We start from the raw sequence: 22,987 nt of genomic DNA on the forward strand, positions 1-22,987 counted from the left end.
TAGCCATGCTGGTTCAGTATGCCTTCAATTTTGAATAAATCCCCAACAGTATCACCAGCAAAGCACCCCCACACCATCACACCTCCTCCTCCATGCTTCACGGTGGGAACCAGGCATGTAGAATCCTCTTTTCTGCGTCGCACAAAGACACGGCGGTTGGAACCAAAGATCTCAAATTTGGACTCATCAGACCAAAGCACAGATTTCCACTGGTCTAATGTCCATTCCTTGTGTTTCTTGGCCCAAACAAATCTCTTCTGCTTGTTGCCTCTCCTTAGCAGTGGTTTCCTAGCAGCTACTTGACAATGAAGGCCTGATTCACGCAGTCTCCTCTTAACAGTTGTTCTAGAGATGTGTCTGATGCTAGAACTCTGTGTGGCATTAATCTGGTCTCTAATCTGAGCTGCTGTTAACTTGCAATTTCTGAGGCTGGTGACTCAGATGAACTTATCTTCGGCAGCAGAGGTAACTCTAGGTATTCCTTTCCTGGGGCGGTCCTCATGTGAGCCAGTTTCGTTGTAGCGCTTGATGTTTTTTGCAACTGCACTTGACACATGAAGTTTTCGCAATTTTCCGGACTGACTGACCTTCATTTGTTAAAGTAATGATGGCCACTCGTTTCTCTTTACTTAGCCGATTGGTTCTTGCCATAATATGAATTCTAACAGTTGTACAAATAGCTGTGTATCAACCTGACTTCTGCACAACACAACTGATGATCCCAACCCCATTAATAAGGGAAAAAATTCCACTAATTAACCCTGACAAGGCACACCTGTGAAGTGAAAACCATTTCAGATGACTACCTCATGAAGCTCATTGAGAAAACACCAAGGGTTTGCAGCGCTATCAAAAAAGCAAAGGGTGGCTACTTTGAGGAATCTAAAATATAAGACATGTTTTCAGTTATTTCACACTTTTTTGTTAAGTACATAATTCCATATGTGTTCATTCATAGTTTTGATGCCTTCAGTGAGAATCTACAATGTAAATAGTCATGAAAATAAAGGAAACGCATTGAATGAGAAGGTGTGTCCAAACTTTTGGCCTGTACTGTATTACGTCTTGTCTTGTCTCGTCTTTTTGATGTGTTCTGTGGCACTTTTTGGACCAACACGGGGAGAGTGATCATTTCGACTGGCTTTTCTGTCAATGGTCGGCTGTCGGCCCTGTGTGTCCACACCTTTAGCCTAAGAGTCTCCCCATAGGAGGTATGCTTTCCGGATGCTCGCTTACCCCCTGCAGTTTATACAGTCTCTGAGGTGGGTCTGGCCAGAGACAGTTTCTTTGGTCTGGCTGTGTGCTCACATTCTTTCACTAAACAAGCTGGTATTCAAGAGAATGTTCATCATTTGTTTGCTTGTTGCTTTTAAAGGAATTATGTAGTCTTTGTTGCAGCAATGAATTACAGTTACACTAACACTATGTTGTTATAATGCTAACAGTTAACTGATGTTTTTGCTAGGCTAGCAAGCTAGAGAAATGTTAACATCAATCAATCAACCAATGATAGAAGCTGGTTGTTCTACCAGTGCTATGTGTTGATTATAAAGCCAAGGTGCTACTGTATGGTTACCCCACAGTCACATTAGCTACAAGAGACAGAGACAAAGCGACAGGCTACCATTCATTTTCAATGGGAGTGGCCGTTTGCCAGCGACAAGCAACGAGCTCACCGCTGCCACGAGCAAGGCGGGGCCAAAATAGACAAGAAGTCTATTTTATGCAAATGCGGAGCGATGCGACAAAGCGACAGCCAATCGGAGTGAAGGGGCAGCGCGACGTAGGTCAGTGGCTGGAGTCGAAGAAAATAATTTAAGATGGTGGACAAAGCTTCAGGACATCGTATTTCTGTAAATATCTGATATGTTTGGCATTTTATCTCATATATTTTGTTACTTTTATCGAGAAATAAATACTTTTAAATTCAAAAACATCGTTCTTGTGACTTAACAATACCTCTGAAGTAACTTTTAAGACCTACTTGAAGGTAGCACCGGAGAATTTCTGTTTACTGTTGCCAAGCAACTAGGAGTAGGCTAGGGACGCCCAGGAGCGCCCACAAGCGAGTGCATGTTGCTCTCTTTTGTAGACTGTGGGGTTATCCTCACTGACTAGCATGGGAGGACTTACCCACATTTGTTTTGCTTGCGCAGCCACGGCGAGACTACGTGCGCCTTAACTCTAACCACATCTTAATATAATTTATTTGCCATAAACATACAGCAGTTGGCAGTATTCCGGCAGGATTCTATTTTATAGTACGCACAAGAACTACCCGCCCACCAAAGCGGTTTACTGCGCCAGAAATCAGCACAGAGCAGAACAGAGCTGCTGTCGGCTGCTGCTCCTGTGTGCATTTACACATTGTTATCATTAGATGCGTTGCATGTCTCACAGAATTTTTTTTACAAACCATGCGTACAGGATTATGGCTGCCAGCGCCACTGGTAGCTGCCATGTGCAAATATAGTAGAAAGCAAGACTGAAAAAAAAAATGCACTGGACTGGAAGGAAAACCTGTTTGAATCCGAAGTTTTGCAGAACCGTCCAATATCGACGTTTGAGTGTTGAGCAGCTGATTTGAGTGTCTGACTCTTGATAAACTTGCATAGTTCAGAGGCTCTACAGTGGTTGAACGACCAAATGTGATATTGTCTGAAGAAACTTGAATCATAAAACTTGATGAGGAAATGTTCATGGCCCTTAGGTCTTCACTTGACAGGCTAACGTATCTCAAGCATGATTATCACACCCCAACATTTCTGTTTTCATTTTCTGATTGTGATTCGGATTCTCTAGCTTCATACATAACACACAGACACGAGTGGTATCAATCTTCTCATCTAACTCTAGGCAATAAACCCAAAAGGATTATTTACCAAAATGTTAAACTATTGAAAATATGCTGTTCTTTCTGGCTATGGCCAAAAAACAAACAACAAACCAACAATAAATATATATTTAAAAATGGTCCCTGAATCAACTATAAGTGTAACCATGGCCACAACTGTAGGTTTGGTAGTTGGTTAGTTAAAGAATGACATTTCAATCATTCAAAGAAACAACTTCTGGAGTTGTTTCATTGGATGAATAATGTGTGTCTTCTTCTTTTCAGCAATTCCATATATGTGTGTATGTGTGTGTGTGTGTGTGTGTGTGTGTGTGTGTGTGTGTAAAACACCAAACTTATCAATGCTGAATGGCTTTGTAAGTAAAGTGCACAATTTCACTGAATACAGCCACATAAAATCTCTTCATGTGCACTTTACAGCTGATGAAAAACTAAGTTGGTGTGATTTAGTGCTTTTTGAGATATTTCAACTGTATACAAGCCACAGCTGTAGACAAGTCACAGGTGTAGGGGGTACAAAATACAACAGCTTTTACAAACAGTAAAAATACAACTTTGAGCTTGACAGTTACACCTCAGTCTGTTTTTGACATGGCTCAAGTCAGGTATATTCTTTTGCTTAAATTTCCATTTCAGTTTTAGAAACATTTGAAAATATATTTACATTTTTATAGCAATTTTTATGCTTCTGTAAGATTTGGATTCACAAAACATTATGGCTTTAGATTTGACTTGAATTTCTTGCAAACGTGTCACGTTTTCAAACCTCAGTCGAGCCGTCGTATGAGAACAACACCGTGGTGAGTCAATCAGTAACATAGCATTGAAAGACAGCGTGTCTGTAACACTTAAAAACTAAGTCAAGAAGGTCAAGACAACGCAACTCCACAGAATAAGCAAAACCTTCTGGGAAAGACGTGTTTCAGAGTAAGGGGAGGCGTGGGTGTAAAAACAAGCCGGAACTCAGGAGCCATCGGCAACAAAGGTGAGCTGTAGATAATACCATAACAGGTGACAGGCAGCATGTGATTGGGTATGTGTAGGGCACAGAGGGCAGGAAACAAGGCATACTGTCCAAAGTAGAAGAGTTAGACACAGTCACATCTCGATTTCAGCTTCATTAGCTGATGGATTGTCCTTTAACGAGCCAGCGATGGTGTAGAACCTGCAGGGACATCAAAAGAAGAGAAAACAAGAACATCAGTAAGAAACGTTTTCAACACTAAAAACCATGCAAATGTACTTTAACTTTCTACATTTTATTTTATTATAAGGCCGGCGACAGACTGGATGCATCGCGTGAGCGTGGCATTTCTGTAGCTTGTCAGCTGCGTGGCGGCTGTCTGGATTTGTCTTTACACACCAGAAACATGTCTGATGCGGCGCTGCAGCTGCTGGCCTTTTACACATGTATGTTTCCCATTGATTTACTGCACTCAAATAATAATAATAATAATAATAATAATAATAATAATAATAATAATCTGAATTTATATAGCGCTTTTCACGAACTCAAAGTCGCTTTACAGGGTAGGTATAGCTAAATAAAGACAAACAAACAAAACAAGTATATGGCAGTATTGACAGCAAAATAGGCTACAGAATATGTTGTTCTGTATTGACAGGTGCAATATTTGAAAATCAATTATTTTTTAATTGCATTTATAGCTGCATTTATGTCAAAACCTAGAGACTTTCAAACATCAACATGTCATTTATTTATATGTATTTGTGTCAAAATGACATATAAACATCTTTTCCTATTCTATTTTGCCTGGAAACTCTTGAAACTCTCGCAGGCAGTTTGCAAGCTTTAACCTGTTAACATTGGAGCTGAAATAAAACGAACATGCCACGCAGCTGACACACTCATGCAATGCCTCCAGTCTGTCGCCGGACATACAATATTCTTTGATTTTAATTAATCTTTCTAATCTTCTTTGCTAAAATTCTAACCATATTTGAATTCTAAATTAAGATCTATTCTTTAAGTCAGTCAGACAAAAAGTGGTCCCGTTTTCCGTTACTCCTCTAGTAAACTAGTATTCACATGAAATAAAACAATAAAACATTGAGACCATTCATCAAAGCACACTGGGTAATAACAAATTCAACACTGGTTGCTATGGACTCGTCACTAGGCTTCCTCAGTCATTGTATATTTTAGCATAGGTAAAGCTGCCGAAGCTGAACATTATCCAAAACTCCCATTTCTCAGACGAGCATCAATTTGGGAGCTTGCATGCTACCACTCCTTCCTTCTCAAATGCCTTGAAAAGGCTGTCGTTTGCACAATTTCAAATCACCGGGACCCAGGTGCGGAGCTGTGGGCGGGCCTCACCCGTGAAGGCATTGACATCTGGCCCGCCCAATCAGAAATTCAAAGTGTGCAAAGCGCTGCAACAATCACAACAATGGATTGCTGTTGTGGCCAACAAATGGAAACTTTATACATTGTTCGTCTGCTATTACTACATAACTTTTTTATGCGAGAAATCAACTATGTAGAGCTAAATTTTGGGCCGTTTTACGAAAATTGATTTCAACAAAATTCGGTCCAAGTTCAGAAGCTCCACAGTCTGACGTGACAGCCGGCGGGTGCCTGCCGGGGTCGCTGGCTTGCCGCCATGCCTGTCCACCTGGCCTGTCCACCTTCACAGACCTGTTGTGAGCTGGCTGGAGCTCTCTCAGGAGACTCGCGGACAAGAGGCGTTTATTTCCCTGATCGTTTGTTTAAATAACTCAACACACATATCCATTATAAGATTAACTGGAACCTGTGGTTTTTCAAAGTTATAATGCTCCACAAGAGATTGCGGGCGTAACAAGCTTGCTGACATCTGACAGGGAAGAAAGATACCCGTCTCCCTTTGACAGTCTTATAAATAAATTATAACATGTAGATCTGTCAGTCTTCCATTATCATAGGTTTATGATATAATAATTACGATATATGTTTTCCTCCGTGGGTGCTCACGGGCGCACGCCCTTTAAAAAAAAAGTTGTCAACATTTTTTTGCAGTGGCCAACACGAACGCACACGCCTATTAACTCGATAATAAAGCTGTAAACTAGGCCATCTTTCAACTCAGGACAGCATCCCCTCTCACAAATAAAGATAGGATTGGAGATGAGAAGTTTAACTGACACATAACCGCGATCAGCGCTCACACGCTCCACTTAGCAACAACTGCAATGTTTAATTTTAAATGACTGTAGCCTACTGGCAGTCTGGCACACGTGGATGCTCAGTATTTTCCGTGGGTGCTCGAGCTCGAGGCAACGTGAAACCTTTCAGCTGTTCAGCTTCATTATATTCCATCTTCATGTCAGTGACGATACTTTGGCAATAGGTGGTGCAGTTATATAGGGTTGCATTCTCAAAGAAAGCAACTCCAAACTCGTGTTGCTGTCATGTTGCGATTTTTGTTGGGTCACACCCATCTGCTAGCGATGGGGGGCAGAGACTGAGATCTACATGGAAAGGTATGCACCAAACAAGCCACTTTGACATTTTTCTGTTTTCATAAATACAAAAGTTGGGTGACCCTCCCCCCTAGACTAAAAAACATTGGGTGACCCTCCCCTCAACAAAGAATAAAAAGACATGACCCTCCCCTATTTTCCCCCAGTGGTCCATTCCATAAATACCATAAATATAACAGTCCCTTATGCATGTACTGTATATGGCTGCTGGTCCATGTTTGCTTTACTGTGTTTATGCATCTGTGATCTGTTTGTCTGCTTCAATTTTTTGTTTGTATGCCTATTTTATAGTGTTTTACCATGTGTGTCATTTCCTAAAGTCTAAGCAGGGACAAGGAACGCACATTAGCGTATGGCTAGAAGTCACATATACATAGCATTGGTTGCACTTTAGATGTAACAATGCCTATATGTATTGTCCCTGACAAATAAACTGATAAAATAAAATAAAAAACAAGGATTCCCCCGTATTAGTTACATTCTTACTAGGGCTGTCAAATGATAAAACAATTTTAATCGCGATTAATCGCTGAATTTCTATAGTTAATCGCGATTAATCGCATGTTTTATCACATGATTATAATTCTATTATTTTGCATTTCAGAACTGTTTTAAGTACATATTAATAATGGAAAGCAATTCTTACCAGTGTATCTTGATAGGGAATCAAATGAATGCAAAGAAAGTTACTTTATGAACTTAACTTTAAGATTTGTATTAGTTTATTATTTATTTATTGTAAACAAAAGAAGAAAAAAGAAAAAAAAGAAGGGTACTAAACAAGAGTCAGGAACTTGTTTATTGTTAAGGCCATGGCCAACATTAAAGATTTAATAATAATGTAATAACTATAACAATAATTTATTTCACCAGTGAATTGCTGTTGAACGACAAAAACAACCACCAGATGGAAAAAATTATATTTTACAATTACTTTGAATGCACCACGAGGCTACCTGTTTTAAGTCTGTGTTGTTTAATTCCGACAACGGCAGCTGCAAGTGAACGCACCATCTGTGTTTTTTAATTTCGACAACGGCAGCTGCTGTGCTGCAGAGCAGACTGTTAGGTCCCGATTTTGGAATACTCTACATGAAATACAGTCACACTTTACACTGTTTAATCCAGCTGCTAGCTAAAGGTAGGCTAACGTTACCTGCTGTCAGGCGTAGTGTAAAGTCAGGCACCGAAATGAGGCACAGAAATTTTCGTTCTTATTCGGTCTCGTAACTACCGTTTAGGTCGGCACGTTTCGGTACCCAAACCTACTTACCAGAGTCAATATAGTGTGCAGTAACTTATAAATAATTGTGATTACTCACTGACGTCCAGTGAGCACCGGTTGATGAGACAGCGTTTGCACTTTGGTTTCAATAACAGCTCAGTGAGTAGCACTCTAAAAACAGTGCTTTGCCTGAGCCCACTAGCATCAACCTGAGTCACGTTAACTGGACTATGCTTAGCTCATAGCTGGTAGCTGAAGCTTGACGTGCTTCGGTGATATTTTAATTTGGCTTTACACAATGTGCATATGGCTTTCGACTTGTCTACGAGCCGTCCGGGAGTTTTGTGAAATAAAAAGCGCCATTCAGAATTGTGTTGCTGCTGCATTTCTCCATCATGCCTGCAGCCAGCAGCAGGAAGATGTGTTAGGAGGAAGTATGACAGCTTGATGATAAGTAAAGGTGCGGCAAAGGGTCAAAATAGTAGCCTGTTGGGCAAGACGTGAAGCCGAGTGAAGTGAAAATAAATTTATAAATGACAGCATGCGATTAATGAGATAAAAAAAAATTAACGCGTTATGCTCGCCCCTTAATCGCGTCGCGATTAACGCGTTAATGCTGACAGCCCTAATTCTTACACATTAGATCTTAGTTAAAAGAATACCAACCGTGCTGTGGCAGCAAGCACAATGAGATTATTACTAGAGAAACAGAGAGAAATTTAAGATGTACACCTGAATTAAGTCAGGGTTAATGCCTGATGAGATATCCATTATCAGGTAAGCCAGAACTGGTTGCCTCCGCTAAAGTCCATTAATTACCTGATAAGGGACCTTATATAGACCTTAGATGCGACTTGCCACCATTGGCAACGGGAAATATTTCTAGTCTGCTCAGGTCATAGAACCCTTCAGCTGAGACAGCTATGAGCCAGAAAGCTAACATTATGCTAGCAAGATTCAAAGTCAATACAATAATTGTGTACGGCTGACAATCAGTAAATATAATCTGTTCAAAAACAAGACAAGCTAACTATCCAGCCATGTCATTGTCCCCAAATCAAAAAAGACTTTCAAGAACAAACGATACGCCATGTGTAATGTTGGCCGCAGCCTGAAGTACCAGACTGACCAGCAACAACGAGAAAAGAGATGATCGCTGTGAAACAAAGTCAGTTCAGAAGGGTAGAGTGACTTGTAGTGTTCAGCGGACAAGGCACTGAAGGACTACAGTCAGTGTTGTAAATTACATTTACAAATTTAGATGATCTTTTTCATGTAATGTAGCACATTGATTTAGAACGGTAAACAGTCAGTTTCACCAGAACTTGTACAGGTGTCCTGTATCCCCTTTTAATGGACACCCTCGCAGCCAATCAGAATTAAGTATTCACCAGAGACCATAATATGTGGTATCTAGTCAGATGGTAGTCACACAACTAGTGAATGAGCTAGTGACCATGAAGCATAAATGAAACAACTAATTCCAGCTAATGCTATGCTATGCTTCATCAACAGTGTCACTGGAATAAAGACTAGAAATATAACACACTCTGTTTTACCTTGACTTTCTAAAATTCCTGCGTTTCTTCAGGACCTTGAAACAGGAGGATATCCTGCAGTAACGTCTCAGGTTCACCACCTGGTAGATGATGGGGTTGTACATGGCTGAAGACTTGGCCAGCAGCGTGGGAATGACAGACACAGGGATGGGCACCGAGTCCGGTTCACCAAACGCTGACACCACTGACACCACTGCATAAGGGATCCAGGCTATCAAGAAGCCTGCACAGATCAGCATTGCCACCTGGGAGAGGATACAAAGCAATATTCAAATATTTAACAAAATGTCTTCTTTTCTCTACTTAGAACCCTTTCCTCTAACCTTTCACCCACCTTTGTGAGTTTTATCTCAAGGCTGTGGCTGTTTTTGATGCGGGCGTCAAAGTTTGAAATCTCCTTTGCAGAGGACTTGACTTTGAAGATAATCATGACGTAAGAGAAGACGATGATGCCTGTGGGAAGGATGAGACAGAAGAACAGAATGGCCAGGACGAAGCTTTGGCCGGACACAGAGGCCTGTGCCAGCCACCAGTCCAATGTGCAGGAGGTCCCGAAGGGCTCTGGGGCATAGTTTCCCCAACCAGTCAGGGGCATGGTGGCCCAGAAAGCTGCATACACCCACACAAAAACCAGGCACAGGAAGACATGGTGGCGTTGAAGCCATGTGCCTAAGAGTGAAAAAAAAAAAAGACAGGACGAATGATGGACAAGTGGTGAGAGACAATAGAAACCTAATTTAACTTAAATTACATCTGTTGAATGCTGCGTTTAATTCAATTAGGCTGGTTGACAATGTAGAACAAGGGGGGGGGGTTTCAGTTTTTTGTGCCTGTTTCTGCTGCTTTTGTTGAGTGCAGTTGCATGAGAATGGTGTGTCTCTGATGTAGGATTCTCGTAGGGTACAGATTTGATCATTGGCAAATTATCAAAGATGTTTTATCAATATTAATAAAGTTATGAATATGGTTATTAATAACTTTATCAAATCGACAAACAATCAAAACGGGGCACCACCCTGCTAGTCAGGGACCAATAATCAAAATGTGGAACAGTCTCATTTCTGTGGTAATCCTTTAAAAAGGAAATAAAGGAAGGGGTGAATCCAAGCACGGACCTGATCGACCAGCGATTATTACAACAAGTACACAAATAATCACAAGCAACTGCTAATTAAGTATAATAAGATTTATTAACGTCACAATTATCAGTAGCTAAACAATAATCCTTCAATAATAAACTTATATATCTTTTACCATATCACAACCAAAACAAAGCCAAAACAAAGCAGCATGTGTCATGGACACGTCTGTGGGTGGGTGGGTGTGTGTGTGTGTGTGTGTGTGTGTGTGTGTGTGCGAGCGAAGGAGGAGGGGCGGTGTCAAAATGTATTCCTAACACAAAAACCAAACTGGCTACTCCTGTGAGCTGCACAAAACTATTTAGCCTCAAGAGGGCGGTAGTGGTGCTGCGTGCACGGGGAGGGGCTGAAGAAGCCGAGGGGTTTGCTAGGCAACGCGCACGCTTAGCCTAGTATGCTAGGTCATGTGTTAGCTCTGTACAAGGTGAAGGCGACTCCACGGTGTGAAGCTAGCCTACCGCGTTAGCTCGGGAGATACGCGGCTAGCCTGTGTGTGTGTGTGTGTTTGTGTGTGTTAGTAAGAGGAGAAAGAGAAGAAAGAAGAGTAAAGGAAAAGAAGGCACTTTGATCTTAATTATCGATAATGACCTAGTTCCCCTCAGCCACTGTCCTACAGACTGAGACTTTTGGTTTTGCTGAGGGAAACGTCACTATAACCACTCCAGCAGCTAACAGCTGATTTTCGCGATTCTATCGCAGACAGTAACTAAATTCCATGAAAGGAATGAATTAGCGAGTAAGCGATTACAGTTATACCCAGCTACTTAACACCACATAAATCAACGGTATAATTGATCGTTTATACATTCACAGACAGATTAATAATCACATATGGACCAGTACATGATTAAATCAGATCACATTAATGGCAACAATGGTAGCGAACCCTTTGCTCATTAGTAAACACACTACTTATCTCTGCCCAGACGTCAGCCTTTTTACGGTGTGTTCAGTCCGTTGTTTCTGTCGATAGATTTCCACAGAAATGAAACAGAACGACTCCGGCTCTGGTCAGGGCCACCGGAGAAACCCTCCAAAAGGCAGTAAGGGGAAGAGTTTGTCGACTTTGAGAAGAAAAACGTTGTTTCCTTCTCACTGCAGTTACGAAAAACACTGGTGCGTTTTTCATAGGATCCTCCGAAATTAAATCCACTTTCTCCAGAAAATAGAAGTTGAGCACAAGCGCTTGCGCGCCTCCTGTCAGCAATGGGAGTTGCAGGTGAAGACGAGGGAGTTTCCTAGGGTCAGGTTATTTATAGGTTCAGACCCCCTGCTGTGTTTATGGTCCCGCTGAACCAATAGGAAGACTCGTGAAAACTACAGTCGTGTAGTCCTTTGACTTCCTGCCAGTTGTGAGGCGTTTCCCTTCTGGCTGGCACTTTCACATAGAGGTGTGAATTAACCAGGCTTTGAGGTTTACATACAGGCCAAGATTCCTTTGTCTTGGCCACATGTCCCCTTGTCTCTGAGCACATGTGTGTCTTGTATCCAGAGGTCAGTTTAATCTGAGGCCTTTTGGTTAAAATCGGGTTTAACCAGACTCTTGGTCCCCAACACTGAGCTATAAACAATTTCAGTAAACATGGAATTACTCACTCTCGTGCAAGAGATCATTTCTGCTGAACAGGAGTCAAACTGAAATTAAAATGTATTTCGTGTAATTTGGTCAAATTGTAATTAGCAAAACTAATGTATCTTTTGACAGCCCTACAATAATGTTATTTTGTTTGTTGCAATATCTGGGCAAAAGCACTATATAATATCACTTTAATGCTAACCGCCACACTGATAGTTAACCAGCTTGAAGAGCGAAGTCATTAGCTGTTGCTAAATCCCATCTGGAATTTGAGTACTTCTTTGTTACTCTGTGTTGTAATCTGAATCATACAGTAATTTAAGAAGTGCTGTGGTTACAGAACTAATTGTTGGTGTGAGTTTTAAAAGTCTGGTCATTTGCAGTCAACACAACTGGACCCATAAAAGTGGGAAAGCTAACGCTAGCTACACCCTCCTTTTTATAATGTGGGACACAAAACAATGTGCAGGAGCTTGATAATAGCACTCAGCAGGTGTTTAAATGCAATAAAACGCATAAGGTGTAATAGTAATCAAAGTTAAAGTTAGCATGCTAAGCTAACAAGTTGCCACTGTCCAAGTGGAAGTTTGTTAGCCTAGCTTGCTAGCTTACAATTGTTTGGATCACCCCAAATTTTGAACGTAAGGGAACACACACAGACAGCTTTATCAGGCCGCATATCACACAAGTAAACCCAGAAGCTTAGAAACTTTTTTTGGCGTACATGCTCCAGTTGAGCAATTCTATTGAACTGAATAGGCACCATTTCTTGTGATCCGGTATCTAGTTATTATTATACATCCATGTCACATCCATGTAGCATCTCCTAGCATTCGTAGCACTCATATGTCAGTCAACCACTGCCATGGAAGCTCCCACCCAGAGGATTGAAGCTTAGACGTTTTTAAGAATATCATTTGTTTTGTCAGTTTGACAGTTTGACTAGGACAAAACAGACAAGACATACAAAAAATTAACAAACACAAAGCAACCCCCTAGCTGCCATCAAAGCAAGATCTATGTACATACTTATATATTTATTTATTCCACTTGAAAGTTGTTAACATGACCAAAGCATATGAAAAAAATACCTTTATATTTCTTACAACACCAGCAGAAGAATGATAGCCATCATGCCTTATTTGAAAATATCTAAACAAATGGGAAGAAGAAACTCCATATTTCTGCTGAAGCTCAATGAATGAAAGAAAAATCCCATTTTCAAACAAATGTGAAATTTCTCATACTTTTATCCACAACACAAATGGAACACCTGGATTTCTCCAAATTGACTCAATAAACAGTGTAAACAATAAAGGTGACAGGGGGCACCCTTGTCTACAGCCTCTGTACACTGCAAAACCCTCTGACATCAGACCATTTGTATTAACACTTACTGGATCAGAGTAAAGAGTTTTACTCACATTGATAAAACTGGAACCAAAATCAAACTTTTCAAAGACTGAGAACAAAAAAGGCCTTTCTACATGGTCAAATTCAAATTTTCATTTTCTGCATCCAACAAAGTTGTAAACGCTGGGATTTATGGGTAGGCTATTATGATAGTGAATGACATTAAAGGGGTGATAGAATGCAAAACCGATTTTAACTTGTCATAGTTGAAAAACAACAGTTTTGGAGGGTAAATAGGACATACATAGAACCTCAAAATCCCATTGTCCCCCCATTCCTCTGCAAATCTCACAATTTGAAACTGCTGCTGAAAACAGGCTAATCTCAACAAAGCTAAAAGTTGACGTCAACATCCCAACTCCTAGTCTTTGTCACGCCCCAACATTTGCATAGGCTACACCACTGACCTGAGGTCAGCTTAGTCTTCTGAATCTAGCTAGGTCACGCAGATCTCCAGAGGTCCGCTATTTAATTACTAAATTCACTATGTAGAGGTCAAATATGGGCTGTTTTACGAAAGTTGATGGCTAATTGCAAATTATGTCCGACTGTGTGTCGCAGTTCAGCTGTAGCTCAGCAGGCTAACGTGACAGCGGCCGGTGCTGCCTCGCCACCCGGCGTGTCCTCATTCATAGACCCCGGCTTGCTGTGAGCTAAATGGATCTCCGTCACGACCAGAAGCCCGCGGCGTTCCATACCCGCGCAAAGTCACCGTTTCTGGGTTACTGGACTACTAAATGCCAAGGCCCTGACGGAGCTCCAGGGCCTGCAGCTAGCCGCAATCTTTACCCATAGGATTGAAGGGACACCAGCAGCTAACGAAACCCCTCCTATTCACAAAATTTAAATCTGACACAAGCGTTAGCTTTGTAAGACCTTATGGTAGCGGTTATATAAGTGACGTGATGAAATTCAAACTATAAATATATTATAGTTATGCCGGCAGCCGGACAGCTCTGCGTAGCCCCGGTTGTCCAGTAGCTAACCCAGAAACGGTGACTTTCTCCTGGGCTGCCGCTGTCTTGTCAGACTGTGTGGACCTCCTGAAATCCGACACGTCTTACCAAATTTGCAATTAGCCATAAATGTTCGTAAAACGGCCCATATTTGAGCTTTATATAGTTGATTTCTCGCATAAAAAAGTCTCAGAAGTGAATTTAGTAACAAAACATTGCAGTGTCTGAAATATGAGACCTGCTGTCGAGTCTCCAATGTGTTTCTATGTGGTTCGCTCAAACCAATCTGCACGCAGCTCATCTAAATATTCATGTTCATACCATATTTGGAAGAAAAGCTCAAATAGGGCCATATTCACAGGGTAGTTATGGGCCCATAAAATAGGATCGGACAATTTTCAGCCCAACAAATGTTACATACCCTATTAGGAGACCTTAAGGAACAGTGTGAAATACCCTATATAATCATTCTATCACCCCTTTAAGTGCTTGACGTACATACATCTTGATTTCACAAATCCTGCCTGATAAGGATTAATAAATTTAGGAAGAACCTTTTCAAGCCTGCGGGCCACTACTTTTGCAACTATTTTGTAGTCCACATTAAGTAGGCTAATAGGTCTGTATGATGAAATGCTGCACTTAAAGCCTGGTTCACACGGGACAATTTAAAAATTGTTGGCCGATTTTCCAATCCTGAGAGACCCCACACACGGTGATAAAAAATCACGGGTCTAACAGTTTTGGTCGTACAGTGTGTGGTGCGCAGCACACGGCAAAATCAACACATCACACACGAACCGATTTGACTCCCGAGCATTCCCAGGTCAGACGGGAAATCTCGCAAAATCCCTCGAGATCAAATGTGACTTCAGAATAAACAATCATTGCGGACGAAGAGGATGCAGTGGCGATAGTTTGTAGTGTGTTTTTAACCGAAAAGAAACGTTATCAAAAGAAAAGGCGATGGTCAAAGAAGACAACGCGAGCATGGACTATACTTGCTACATCATGATATGGAGGTGATTTGTTTTTTTCTCATAGAAATGTCGTTAGGTATTACACAGTAGAGCTGAAGATCTTTGCCCGAACCCGACGGGACCCGACGGGTTCGGTCGGGTTGTTGGTTGGGAGGCTGGTCTCTGGAGGACTTAATTAATTTCTATGTTCCAACTTCCAAGTGGCCTATAGCCTCCGTTATTCATGAATAAATGATGTTAAAAAATGTATAAATGACTCATTTTTTACGAAAGACAAAGGAGCTGTGTGCGTGTGGCGCAGTCTCTTTTTTCTTTCTCTCCCTTTTCCGCCGAGTGGTGCGTGTGCCCGCTCGCGGTGCCAAGCGCGTGTCCGACACTCTGACTGCAGTCGGGCTGTAAACGGGTTCGGGCTTTTAAAAAGCTGTCAATCAAAATGTACGGGTCGGGCTCGGGCCGAACTCTGTCGGGCTCAGGCCTTTTCGGGCCGTACTTTTAAGGCCCGATTACAGCTCTATTATACAGATTAATAAACGTTCATATATTCGTTTCCATGTACTCTGGTGGACTGCAGTTGTGGATGTAGTTATGCCCATCGACTTTATTTATTTTACACAGGCTGCGTGCTTGTTTGTCCCCGGGGGACACCACACACGAGGAGAAATCGGGCCAAATAAATCCAACATGTTGGATATCCCCGATTTGAGATCGGAGCGGTCCCAACGTCCTTCCGAGCAGACGAGAGCAGTCTTAACACACCACACACGGCAGGAATATCTGATCAGATTATTTTACGATAATCGGAGCATCCTTAAGATTGTCGGGAGGGGTGAATCGGGGCTAAAATCGGCCTAATTATCCTGTCATCTGTACCAGGCTTAAGGTGGAGCGTTCCTCCTCCACAACAGTAAGCAGGTAGGTAAGAGGTAACGTTGGATTCGATCTTCTCTGAACTGTAAAGGGATTTCTAAAAATCTCTGAATGTACTATTGTTAGTCAATGGGTCACAGGAATCATCACCACAGGGAGTTCTAATCATGTTGATTGAGCGATCATTGATCAGATTTTTCAGTTGGTGGGCAAGTAAGCGGCTTTATTATTATTATGATCAGGTCGTTAAGCCATACTGACACACAAGCCAGACCACACTGAGAGTGCTCCACTCTCTTGACGTGCTGACGTGTACGGTAAGCGTGTTGTGTCACTTCCGGTGTTCCCGTGTTAAAAACGCTAGTTTGCTGCTCCAGCAAAAACTTACTCAACTCTGCTTTATTGTTTAAATTAGCGGCTATTTGCCTGGATTGCATTTTAATTACAATTGTTCTACTCAAAGCACTTATACTTCGTTTCTCTTACAGCGACTGCCTCCCTGATCTTACAGTTGCTAAAACGCTGTTAGTAGCTACTTTAGCTTAGCCATTAGCAATGGCTAATTCCTCTCCCTCTCCTGCTCTCTCTTGCTCTGTGTGTCAAATGTTTAGCTATTCCTCTGACTCCTTTAGTGATAACGATACATGTAATAAATGTAGTATATTCGCTGCTCTGGAGGCAAGGCTTAGAGAGTTTGAGGCCTCCGTAGCTAGCCAGCACCATGCAGTTAATGCGGGCCAACATACTGTAGCTTCTGCTAGCTGTCCCCCGGCAGACCCCGAGCAGCCGGGCGAGTGGGTGACTGTCCGAGGGAAGCGTAGCGTTAGATCTAAACCAGGGAGTGCACATGATGACGGTCGCTCTAAACCGGAGCATCTTCGCCTCTCTAAAAGTTTCTCCCTACTCAGTGATACACCCGCTGAGAAGCCAATTCTGGTTATTGGGAGCTCTGTACTGCGACATGTGAAGCCGGCGGCTCCAGCGGCTGCGGTCATATGTGTCCCCGGGGCTAGAGCGGGCAATATAGAATCCCATCTAAAGCTGCTGGCTAAAAAGAACCGTAAATACAGTAAGATCATACTTCACGTAGGTGTTAATGGTCGAAAATTGGAGATCATTAAAATTATGGTTGAGCCACTTTGTGCATACACAAAGACAATGTCGCACTGAGTAGTTTTCTCTGGACCCCTGCCAAACCTGACCAGTGATGAAATGTACAGCCGTACGTCATCCTTCCACCGCTGGTTGTCGGGGTGGTGCCCAGCTAATGATGTGGGCTATGTGAATAACTGGAGGGCGTTCTGGGGAAAGCCTGGTCTGATTAGAAGAGACGGCATTCATCCCACCTGGGATGGAGCCGCTCTCATATCAAAAAATCTGACCGAGTCTATTATCGGTCATAGACCATGACAACCCAAGTTTGATATTAGTAATCAGAGGTGCACTGAAATGCGCCCCTCTGTGCTTCCGTTGGAGCAGTCGCCCACTCATAGTCTAATAAGCACGGTGTCTGTACCCCGGCTCAGATCGGTTAAATCAAAGGTAAACAAAAGATGCGCTATACTTAACAAGCTAATTGGAATTAAAACGACTGCAACGATAGAACAAAATAGGAAAATTAGATGTGGACTATTAAATATTAGATCTCTGTCTTCTAAAGCAGTATTGGTAAACAATTTGATATCAGATAATAAAATTGATTTATATCGTCTTACTGAAACTTGGCTGGGCCATGACGAATATGTTAGTCTAAATGAAGCCACTCCACCCAGTCATATTAATACTCAAATTCCTAGAGGCTCAGGCCGAGGAGGGGGAGTTGCAGCCATCTTTGATTCAAGCCTGTTAATTAGTCCTAAACCTAAACTAAATTATAACTCGTTTGAAAGTCTTGTTCTTAATCTTCAACATCCAAAATGGAAAACATCACAGCCAATTATATTCATTGTTATTTACAGGGCTCCAGGTCCGTATTCTGAATTTTTATCTGAATTCTCAGAGTTTTTATCATGTTTTGTCCTTAAATCTGACAAAGTACTTATTGTAGGTGATTTTAATATCCATGTGGACGTTGAATATGATAGCCTTAGTACTGCTTTCAACTCATTATTAGATTCAATCGGTTTCAGTTTTAACCACACCCTCGACCTTGTGCTGGCATATAGTATTGAAATTGAGGATTTAATAATATTTCCGCAGAATTCGGTATTATCAGATCGTTCTTTAATTACTTTTGGAATTCTTAATACCTGACCATACTAAATTGGATAAGAACTTCTACACTAGATGCCTATCTGACAGTGCTATAGCTAAATTTAAGAAAGATATTGCAACAGCATTTGACTCTATGACATGCCTTAACATAACAGAGGACCTTTATGTTATCCTTAGTCCCTCTCAAATTGATACATTTGTAGACGGTGCTACGACCTGCCTACGGACGACTTTAGACTCTGTTGCTCCACTCAAAAAGAAGATGATGAAGCAAAGGAAATTAGCACCTTGGTATAACTCCCAAACTCGCAAATTAAAACAAATCTCGTGAAACCTTGAAAGTAAATGGCGTTCCACCAAAGTGGAAGAAACTCTTTTGGATAGGCAAGAAAGTCTCAAAACCTATAGGAAGGCCCTAAGAAAGGCCAGATCAGACTATTACTCATCACTAATTGAAGAAAATAAGAACAACCCAAGGTTTCTTTTCTTGCTCCTTTAGTGATAACGATACATGTAATAAATGTAGTATATATATAGGGAGAGGAATTAGCCATTCTTTTCACTGTAGCCAGGCTGACAGATAGTCACAGCTCTACTGAGCCATCTATTCCTCTAGCTCTGAGTAGTTATGACTTCATGAGCTTCTCTAATGATAAAATTATAACAATTAGAGATAAAATCCATCACCTTTTGCCCTCAACTTCTAATGGTTCACCTTTAAACGCAGGACCGCTATAAAGAACGACTAGTCCCGACATATTTTTAGACTGCTTTTATCCTATAGACCTTCAACAATTAATGTTAAAGATATCCTCAGCTAAGCCATCTACCTGTCTCTCAGACCCCATCCCAACGAGACTACTCAAAGGAGCGTTACCCGTGATTAACACTTCATTACAAGATATGATCAATATGTCCTTATTAACAGGTTATGTACCGCAGTAATTTAAAGAGGCTGTTATAAAACCTCTTCTGAAAAAAGCCACCCTCGATCCTGAGGTCTTAGGAAACTATAGACCTATATCTAACCTTCCCTTTCCAAGATCCTTGAGAAGGTAGATGCTAATCAGTTATGTGATTTTCTACATAGCATTAGTTTATTTGATGACTTTCAATCAGGATTTAGAAATAGCACAGAGACGGCACTGGTGAAAATTACTAACAACCTTCTAACTGCTGCAGACAAAGGACTTGTCTTCATTCTTGTTCTACTAAATCTTAGTGCTGCATTTGACACTACTGACCATACAATCCTGTTACAGAGATTGGAACACTTAGTTGGCATTAAAGGAATCGCTCTAAGCTGGTTTAAGTCCTATTTCTCTGATCCATCTCAATTTGTTAACGTTAATGATAAATCCTCCAAGTACGCTAAAGTTAGCCATGGCGTTCCACAAGGCTCAGTGCTTGGACCAATTCTATTCTCCTTATATATGCTTCCTCTTGGTAATATTATTAAGAAACACTCAATTAACTTTCACTGTTATGCGGATGACACCCAATTATACTTGTCAATCAAACCAGATGAAACCAGTCAGCTAGCTAAACTTCAAGCGTGCATTAAAGATATAAAATCCTGGATGACCTATAATTTTCTGATGTTAAACTCTAACAAAAATTGAGCGTCAGCGTCAGTTCTGGCAGGCCAGGTAGTCAAGGCACTGCTAACGCTATTGGCCAACAACACGGTCTCATCAGCTGATCTGCTCCTGCTGAGCTGCATCAGCTGATCTGGATTAGCGCATCAGCTGGTCAACACCCCTCGCTGCTTAATGGCTACGCTCAAGACAGGGCGCCCTATTTAAAGCAGATTCAGTTTGCTCCTACCTGCTTGCTGCTCGCTTCTCTGCTGTCCGCCACCTCCCCGGCTCCTCCTTGTCGTGTATGGCGTGGCATTTGCTTCTATGTCTTCGTTGCTGCTCTGTTCATGTGGGGGAATAGTTCAGCTCTCACAGTCCTAAACTGTGTGAGCATTCCCTAATGCTGCTGCTGTCCTCTGACTCTCTGCTATTTCATGGTGCTCATGAAAGGTCAGAGGACTCCCTGAACAGAGCCATACCACCAAAGAAAATTTAATTCAGAATTTATTAACTGAAATGCAATTTATTCAATAAAAATGTCCTAAATCATTTTTATTGTCATGTGTGTTCTTTACTTAACGGACATGACAGAACTGAAGTTATTGTGCTGGGCCCTAAACACCTCCGAACCTCATTATCTAAAGACTAAGCTACTCTGGATGGTATTGCCCTGGCCTCCAGCACTACTGTCAGAAATCTAGGGGTTATTTTTGGTCAGGATATATCCTTTAACGCCCATCTAAAACAAACCTCAAGAACAGCCTTTTTTCATCTTCGTAACATTGCCAAAATTAGGAATATCCTGTCTCAAAACGATGCTGAAAAACTAGTCCATGCATTCGTTACTTTCAAGGCTGGACTATTGTAATTCCCTACTGTCAGGTTGCTCAAATAAATGGTCAAGCACCATCATATCTAGAAGAGCTCCTAATACCTTATTGTCCCACTAAAGCACTGCACTCCCAGAATGCAGAGTTACTTGTGGTACCTAGAGTCTCTAAAAGTAGAATGGGAGCCAGAGCCTTTAGTTATCAGGCTCCTCTCCTATGGAACCAGCTCCCAATTTGGGTTCAGGGGGCAGAAATTGTCACCACATTTAAGAATGAACTTAAAACTCTCCTATTTGATAAAACTTATAGTTAGGGAGTGAGTGTTGTGGATCAGTGGCTGTCCCCCTGTCCCTGCCTGTTTTCCTGTTCCCCTTTCCCCCTGTGTGTGTGTTGTCTGTGTCTATCTCCACCAGCTTATATGTCACTCAAGAGGATCTAGGTCAAGGGGCGTGGCCACTCTCACCTGCTCTGCTCCAGCCAGCTGCAGATCATTCCAGTAATCAACCAACAGCCAGCTGCAGCTCCTTCCAGTACTCAACCACCAGTTATCAACCCGGGCTGTTCACCTCTTCGGCGCCAGTTCGTTGCAACCACTCCTGTGGTGAGCAACTATAGGCCAATATCAAACCTTCCATTTTTAAGTAAAATCATAGAAAAAGTGGTTTTTCAACAACTCAACCTTTTCTTATTGCTAAACAACAGTTTTGATGCCTTCCAGTCAGGTTTTCGACCACACCACAGCACTGAGACGGCTCTTGTTAAAGTCTTTAATGACATCCACTTAAACACAGATAGTGGCAAAATTTCAGTCTTAGTATTACTTGATCTTAGTGCTGCATTTGATACAGTAGACCATGACATATTGCTTGACCGATTGGAAAACTGGGTTGGTCTTTCTGGCTCAGTACTAAAGTGGTTTGTGATCCTATTTAAAGAATAGGGACTACTTTGTGTCTATAGGTAATTATACATCTGAGCATACAAACATGACGTGCGGAGTTCCCCAAGGCTCAGTTCTGGGGCCTCTTCTGTTCAACATCTACATGCTTCCACTGGCTCAGATTATGGAAAACAACAAAATAACTTACCATAGTTATGCAGATGACACACAAATTTACATAACCTTATCGCCAGGGAACTATAGCCCAATACAACAATTAAATATGTGCATTGAACAAATTAATGATTGGATGTGCCAGAACTTTCTTAAATTAAATGAAGAGAAAACGGAGGTGGTTGTTTTTGGAGCAAAAGAGGAACGATTGAAAGTCAGCGCTCAGCTTCAAACGACAATGTTAAAAACAACCGACAAAGCCAGAAATCTTGGTGTAGTCATGGACTCAGACCTAAATTTTAACAGCTACATTAACATAATAAAAAAATCAGCATATTATCACCTTAAAAATATATCAAGGGTTAGAGGACTTATGTCTCAGCAAGATCTGGAAAAACTTGTCCATGCTTTTATCTTCAGTAGACTTGACTACTGTAACGGTGTCTTTACAGGTCTCCCTAAAAAATCAATACGACAGCTGCAGCTGATTCAGAACGCTGCTGCTCGAGTCCTCACTAAAACCAGGAAAGTGGATCACATCACTCCAGTACTGAAGTCTTTACACTGGCTTCCAGTGCCTAACCAATAGTATTAATTATATAACTATTTTGGTTTATAAATCACTAAACTGTTTAGGGCCAAAATACATTTCTGATCTGCTACTACACTATGACCCACCCAGACCTCTCAGGTCGTCTGGGACAGGTCTACTTGTTGTCCCCAGAGTCAGAACTAAACAGGGGGAAGCAGCGTTCAGTTTTTATGCTCCACATATCTGGAACAAACTCCCAGAAACCTGCAGGTCCGCTGCAACTCTGTTCTTTTAAATCTAAGCTAAAGACCTATCTTTTTGATGTTGCTTTTCTTTAAATCTATTTTATTAACTTTAATTTCTTATACTGCACTGTAACTTTTATTCTTATACTGCACTATCAATTTTATTCTTGTTTTAATTTGTTTATTAATGTTTTAAAATTGTTTTAAATTGTTTTCTAACTGCTCTTTAATGTTTTATGTAAAGCACTTTGAATTGCCCTGTTGCTGAAATGTGCTATACAAATAAAGCTGCCTTGCCTTGGTAACGTGGCTCTACTCTGTGCTCGAGAGAATTCAGTCCTGTTTCTAGCGTACCTGTTGCCTCATTTGTGCTTGGCTCGCGCATTCTATCTCTGTTCAGATTCCGCCTCTGGACCTGCTGCTCTTCGGTTCTCATCTGCCTCCTCGCTGCCTGCTCACCTCGCCGCTCCGTTCTCA

The 22,987-nt window shown here is 41.5% G+C and overlaps 1 protein-coding gene across 2 annotated transcripts in view; it reads right to left on the bottom strand.

The window, feature by feature from the left end:
* Positions 1-2,981: 2,981 nt before the first annotated feature.
* Positions 2,982-22,987, bottom strand: part of opn5 (opsin 5) — a 77,207-nt gene continuing 57,201 nt past the window's right edge. For both annotated transcript variants that reach the window (XM_039780984.1, XM_039780983.1), the window contains 3 exons: positions 9,459-9,793; positions 9,125-9,369; positions 2,982-4,019 (listed from right to left, as the gene is read on the bottom strand). In XM_039780984.1, coding sequence (XP_039636918.1) covers positions 3,953-4,019; positions 9,125-9,369; positions 9,459-9,793 — 647 coding nt within the window. In that variant the 3' untranslated portion in view covers positions 2,982-3,952. The remainder of the gene's footprint in view (positions 4,020-9,124; positions 9,370-9,458; positions 9,794-22,987) is intronic.

Source organism: Perca fluviatilis, chromosome 18 (assembly GCF_010015445.1).
Source record: "Perca fluviatilis chromosome 18, GENO_Pfluv_1.0, whole genome shotgun sequence".
NCBI classification, from domain to species: Eukaryota; Metazoa; Chordata; class Actinopteri; order Perciformes; family Percidae; genus Perca; species Perca fluviatilis.